The 6573-nt window shown below is 47.7% G+C and overlaps 1 protein-coding gene across 3 annotated transcripts in view; it reads left to right on the plus strand.

Moving 5' to 3' along the window:
* CFAP45 (cilia and flagella associated protein 45) overlaps positions 1-6573 on the plus strand; it is a 28744-nt gene extending 22171 nt beyond the window's left edge. For 2 of the 3 annotated variants that reach the window (XM_011970407.1, XM_011970408.1), the window contains 4 exons: positions 1144-1257; positions 1858-2051; positions 5773-5997; positions 6377-6573. In XM_011970407.1, the coding sequence (XP_011825797.1) occupies positions 1144-1257; positions 1858-2051; positions 5773-5997; positions 6377-6455 (612 nt within the window). In that variant the 3' untranslated portion in view covers positions 6456-6573. Of the gene's footprint in view, positions 1-1143; positions 1258-1817; positions 2052-5772; positions 5998-6376 lie in introns of all 3 variants that reach the window. The other variant, XR_001004949.1, reaches the window with a different exon arrangement.

Genomic DNA, 6573 nt, shown 5'->3' on the forward strand with positions numbered 1-6573 from the left:
CAGTTTCACCATGTTGGCCCCAACTGGTTTGATCTCTTTACCTCGTCATCTGCCTGCCTCAGCCTCCCAAAGTGCTGGGATTACAGGTGTGAGCCACCATGCTGGGCTGGGAGGATTCTTTATTAAGGTCACATTTCCCTCCAACCTGCACCATTCATCTTATGATGGCTTAAGGATGGCAGTTGGGAAGCTGGGCTTGGGAAGCTTTTAAGGATATGTGTGTTTTTTCAGAGAGGTGGAAAGGGAGCTAATTTTGATGGTTCATTCTTTAAGTATCTGGTAACCACTGTGGGACTGCCCAAAGCATGGTTGGCTCTTTGCCCAGGCACTAATGAGGTAACCTCCACCTGCTGTACTTTACAAGCCAGGCAAAGAACCACAGTTGTTTCTTGGCCCAGTAGCCTTGCAACTTGAAAATTGTCTATGACATAGTGGAAGGAGTGTGAAAGCCAGGGTCAGGGTACCTGTGTTCAAATCCTGTTAGGTAGTTTACTTCCTGTGCAATCTTGGGCAAGACCCTTGACCTTTCCGAGCATCAGTTTCCTCATCTATAATATCTGTCTCATGAAATGTTGTGAGGGCTCTCCAGGATAACACATAGGACAGTGTTTTGTAAACAATAAAGCATTTTATAAATGCTAATTGTTTTTATGTTCATGCATTGCTAAATTCATTTTACCTTATTTATTTATTTATTTATTTATTTATTTATTTATTTATTTATTTATTTTGAGACAAGGTCTTGCTCTGTTGCCCAGGGGAATGCAGTAATGCAATCATGATTCACTGCATCCTCGACTTCCTAGGTTCAAGCAATCCTCCTACCTCAGCTTCCCGAGTAGCTGGGACTATAGGCATATGCCACCATGCCTGGCTAATTTTTAGATTTCTAGTACAGACAGAGTTTTTCTCTGTGGCCTAGGCTGGTCTTGAACTCCTGGGCTCAAGCAGTCCTCCTGCCTCAGCTTCCCAAAGTGCTGGGATTATAGGCATGAGTCATGGTGCCTGGCCTCATTTTGTCCTATTTTAAAAGGAGTCAGGAAGTGGTATGGGGGATATTGGAAAGTCTGTTGTAGGGGTTTTATTTCACTCTGCAAGGCTGGGGCAATGGCAATTGTTCTACAAGGTCTTTCCTTCCGGCAGGCTCGAGAAGCAGAGTTTGAGGCTGAGCAGGAGAGAATCCGGAGGGAGAAAGAGAAGGAGATCGCCCGCCTGAGGGCCATGCAGGAGAAGGCCCAGGATTACCAGGCAGAACAGGTACCTGCTTAGTCTCAACTTCCCTCTACTTTTCCCACTCCCTTGCCTGTCCATCCCTTTGATAGCCTGTAGAATGGCCTCGAGGGTGGAGATGTGGAGGAAAGGATGCAAGTTACTTAGACTTCAGTAGTCTGAGAAGGAAAGGGTGGGTCTGCTCCCAAGGCCTGTGTCAGCAGGGATTGGGCAGTGCAGCATGTGCTTAAGGTTCAAGAGAAAGTTTTTCACTGCTCCATAAAGAAAAACTTTCAACCTTAACCAACCAATGAAATGTGTCACCAGGGGCAACTGTGGTATCTCCATCATTAGCAGTTTTTAAAATTAGAAGTGATTTCAAGACTGCCTGGAGATGTCTGAGGTACAGGGAAAGAACTGGGATGAGTGGGTTGGAAGAACAAGATGACCCCTCAGGTTATCTTCTAACCCAAAAGTTTGATGACAGGATTCCATTTATCCTTTCCTAGAATAACTAGCTGCCAGAGAAATTCATGGTGCTTTTCAAAGCAGACTGTCAGAGTCTGTAAGTAGGTGTCTTCTTAAAGGCACTTGGTCTGTACTTCCAGCTATATTGTGCCCTCACTGGTCCCCTGCCAACTTTCCCAGGATGCCTTGCGGGCCAAGCGCAACCAAGAGGTTGCAGACAGAGAGTGGCGCAGAAAGGAAAAGGAAAATGCGCAGAAGAAGATGGAAACAGAGGCCGAGCTGCGGAAAAGTCGGCTCGAACAGGTGGCTTTCAAGGAGCACGCTCTGGCTGTTCAGGTGCAACGGGATCGAGATGAGTTCGAGAGGATTCTTCGGTAGGAGGGGCCTGGGAACTTTGGATTCCTTTCCTTGTACTGTAGCGGGGATGGTCCATACTGGATAGAGAGAAGCTTTCTGGCATGTTAACAGATGCTCGTCCATCTTGTCTGGGTTGGTGGGATCATTATAACTAGATGGACGATTGAAACTTTTAAAAATCACTTGAGCCAAGAATTTTGTGATTAGAGAATTGGGAGATAGCACCTGGAATTGCTTAAGGAATTGGCGATGACTGGGATTATTTACCCTGGAGCAGTAAAAGTATAAATAAAGGTAAAAATCTGGTCCCTTCTGCTGCCCTCTGACTCATGTCCCCCTGCAAATTAGGGATGAAACTGCAAGAGGAGTGGTTTAGGAAAGATAGAGATAAGAACTTCAGACACTAAGGGTTGTGAGTCATTGGAGCAGGACTTTAAGGGAGCCTTTTGCCATTCATTTGACAAATATAAAGCACAGAAATGCAGGGCTCTGTGCTGGATGCCATGGAGGACATTAGAAATTAACAAGACACTGCTCTTGCCCATTCCACAGGAAAGGTATTAGAGATTTGTGTTTGGATGGACCGTACCTACATCAATCCATCTTTCTTCCTTGGTAGCTCTTTATCCTTTTACTTTTGTTTTCCCTTTTGGCTCAATGATAATTTCAACACATAAGTGGAAGCTAAATGTTCACATCTCTCACTGTTCTGCTCCCTCCCCCAAAGCAGTCAACAGTCACAGCTGCCACTGGTTTCCCTCTCTGCTCTATTTTCCACCAATCAGATCTGCCACCCCCAGACCTGGTCCCTGGGAGTGTTCTCCTGGTCTAACTGGGAATGACTGTCTTTTTGCTCTGGTTCAGACCCTACAACATCAGGATATTTCAAAAGGAAACAAGCCAAGCAAAATATTTGAATTGAGGAGATACAAAATTACAGACATTATGCTCAGATAAGTAGAGATTAAACAGTATGGCATCACTTTCTTGGTTCATATGCTCTAGGTCCTTCCTCTTGGTAATGGGTAGTTAGTTGCATGCCAGACCAGGCTACCCAGACCGCTAGCTAAAGGCAGAGCAGGTCTTCAGGAACCTCTGTCCTTACCAGAGCCAGATTTTTGGCCTTTTATTGGACTGCAGGCCCCAGCATGTCCCCCCTGCTGTGATGCCCTTTGGGTCTGTAACTTTCTCTGCCCCCAGGGTTGTGCCATGGTCACTGGACACCTAGTGAAGAAAGTAGCATCCTAAATGCCCCCAAAGATTCTGCCCTTGGGCTACAGACTGCCTTCCAGATGTCTCCCCTCTCCTCCTTGGCCTCTATGCCCTTGGACATCTGTGTTGCTGTTAACAGGCACTAATAAATATTAATGAAAAGAAATTTAAGTCCTACTTTTGCTACTGATCCATTTGTCTTTCCTTTGCATCATTTGCCTAGAGCATATGCACTAGCCAGTTATTAAAGCTAGACCAGCCTTTTTGGAGAAGTTCAACTTTACCTGTTGTTGTAGGTTAGTATCCAGGCCTAGTGTCTCCAGGGCCATGTGACCATCGTGGTGGATGTTTTCACTCAAAAGCTTCCCTGCCGCTGCCCAAATCCAACTTTCTCTGCTTCAGAAGCATGGCCTCCTGTATGGCCTATTTGTGGATTTTTTTTTTTTTTTTTTTTTTTTGAGATGGAGTCTCGCTCTGTCGCCCAGGCTGGAGTGCAGTGGCATGGTCTCGGCTCACTGCAACCGTCACCGCCCGGGTTCACACTATTCTCCTGCCTCAGCCTCCCGAGTAGCTGGGACGACAGGCCCCCACCACCATGCCCAGCTAATTTTTTGTATTTTTAGTAGAGACGGGGTTTCACCGTGTTAGCCAGGATGGTCTCGATCTCCTGGCCTCGTGATCCGCCCACCTCGGCCTCCCAAAGTGCTGGGATTACAAGCGTGAGCCACCGCGCCCAGCCTATATGTGGACTTTTGTTTCTGGACAGAGGGATGTCCATATTTCTCAGCCTGTTGACTAAGCAGAGATAGCTGACTTCCCCTACCAAGTGGTTTTTAGAAATGTCTGGGAGCTTTTGAAAAATATGATGACCAGGCTCCACTTCCTGGATTGTGATTTAAATGGTCTGGGATGAGGCCCATGCGTGAATATGTTTCAAAAGCTCCCAGGTGATTCAAAAACGTAGCTAGGCTCTGTGAGCACTGCCCTAACCCAATGGAACAACCAGGTTCGTCCTCACTTGGATTTTCAACTGCCTGGCACCACCGGGGCTCTCTAGTGACACATACAAGTCCCCCTTTTCCACACTTACCCCTTCACTCAGAAGAGGGTGAAACAATAGAAAACTGTTCTAAATACAGGAAAACAATGGCAAGGCAAAGAGGAGAGAGACTTCCTGCTATCAGAGATGTGTCTGGGCAGTCAGGATTTGGTGTCTAAATACAGAGGGCTGAGGAAGCCAGCAGTTCTCTTCAGGTAAACTGGGAGGTCTCTGTAGAAGGTGTAGAATTTTAGGAGATGTTTGCATGATGGAAAGAGTTGCTGGGAGTAGAGAGGATGCCGCGTGTGTGGTGGATCTTGGAAGAAAGCTAGAGGGAAATGAGGAAATGAAGCAGTGTTGTAGGTACATTTTGTTGGGGTATCAGTGACTCTAGGGGAGGAGAGCAGGTGAGAAATTCCTGCCTAAGATGATTTTATATTTCATTTTTAATATTATGTTGAGAACAAAATTAGATGTTAGCTTAAGAAGGCCTATAAATGCATTATTTTTCTGAGATGTGAATGCATTTCATTTGAGTGTTTTCTAAGCCTTTCCTGTTGCCATTAGTGATTTTCTCCCTGATGTCACGGTCCATGAAATATTTTTGTGGAAGAGGTTTCTAAGGGAAATTTGGAGAGGTGGATCAGGAAGAGAACTGAGAGATATCAGGATGAGCTCCTTCCTTCTTCCACTAACCAGGGTGGAGTTAGCATGACACTTTACCGCATCTTTTACGTTTCCAAGCATCGAGGGAGGGAGGGAGGCAGGAAAGGAAGGAAGGAAGCAAGGAAGAAGGCAGGCAGGCAGGAAGGAAGGAAGGAAGGAGAGAGAAGAAATCTCAGGATATGCTGGAGAGGAGTTACGCATTGTTATCAGGGAGAAGTAGGAACAATAGCTCCCAGTGGGTGAAACCCTGGGTGTAAGACTGGCTACATAATTTTCAGGGCCCAGTGAAAATTGAGAATGTGTAGCTTGGGCAACATAATGAGACTTCATCTCTACAAATAATAAACAACAAATTAGCTGGGTGTGGTGGCACTCTCTTGTGGTCCCAGCTACTTGGGAGGCTGAGGTGGGAGAATCACTTGAGCCCAGGTGGTTGAGGCTGCGGTGAGCTATGATAGCACCACTGTGTTCCAGCCTGGGTGACAGAGCAAGAGAGTGTGGACTCCCTTGTTCAAAAATTTTTAAGAATTTCAAAACAGTGAAAGCAGAGCATCAAACCAAACTGGGGGCCTTTCTAAGCATGCCCATGACATCCAGTCATGCGACCCTGGAGCTAGTTCTCGCTGGGTGGGAGAAGGGGGGATGCATGGGCAGCAGCTTCTGGGGCTGATCTTTGAGTTACCAAATGGGGCTGGAGCACAGAGGGCTGCGGTCTCTGAGGCATGTCTACTGGAGGAGCCCAACCAGGAGGCTCCCCCACCACTTTTCCTGGCCTGGGTCAGCTCAGCTGAGTTCATTGCATTCCTGTTTCCTTCCCCCAGGGCTCAGAGAGAACAGATTGAGAAGGAGCGGCTGGAGGAGGAGAAAAAGGCCACAGGGCGCTTACAGCATGCCAACGAGCTCCGGCGCCAGGTGCGAGAGAACCAGCAGAAGCAGGTGCAGAACCGGATTGCCACCTTTGAGGACGGCCGGCGCCTCAAAGAGGAGGCCCAGAAACGCCGTGAGCGCATCGATGACATCAAGAGGAAAAAGCTTGAAGAGCTGAGGTGCGCTGTAATCTCCTCCTTCCCCAGATCCTCCTCCCTCCCCCAAAGAGATGGCACCACAGCCTGGAAAGCATGGGATTTGGTGGTGAAAGGCCATGGCAGAGATGCTCAGGGAGAGGCCCTTCTCCCCACCCAGGCCTCATCCCTCAGAAGGGGGCTCCAGCAGAAAGTCCTGGGATGGGGTCTTGCTGGCTCTCTGGGAACTCCTTGGCAGGATGCTAGAGCCTTGGCATGAATATATGTTTCGGTGGTGGATTATGAGAGCAGTGTTGGGGGATGCAGTCCTCCAGGTTCTGTAAACCCCACCCAGAGCCTGCTTCCTCCCGCCTCCTGTCTGGTCCAGCACCTTTCCTTATACCTGCCTGCATTTCCCCGGCAGAGCCACTGGCCTTCCCGAGAAGTACTGCATTGAAGCTGAGCGCAAAGCTAACATCCTGCCAGCTACCTCTGTGAACTAAGGGGAGCCTTTGTGGCCTTCAGGATGCCTTCGGGGGACAGATTCTGCCCAGTTTCTGGGTATCTGTAATTGCTGCTAACCTAGACATTTCATAGTTACAGATTAAATCTATTTGACTT

This window comes from Mandrillus leucophaeus, unplaced genomic scaffold (assembly GCF_000951045.1).
Source record: "Mandrillus leucophaeus isolate KB7577 unplaced genomic scaffold, Mleu.le_1.0 Scaffold947, whole genome shotgun sequence".
Classification (NCBI taxonomy): domain Eukaryota; kingdom Metazoa; phylum Chordata; class Mammalia; order Primates; family Cercopithecidae; genus Mandrillus; species Mandrillus leucophaeus.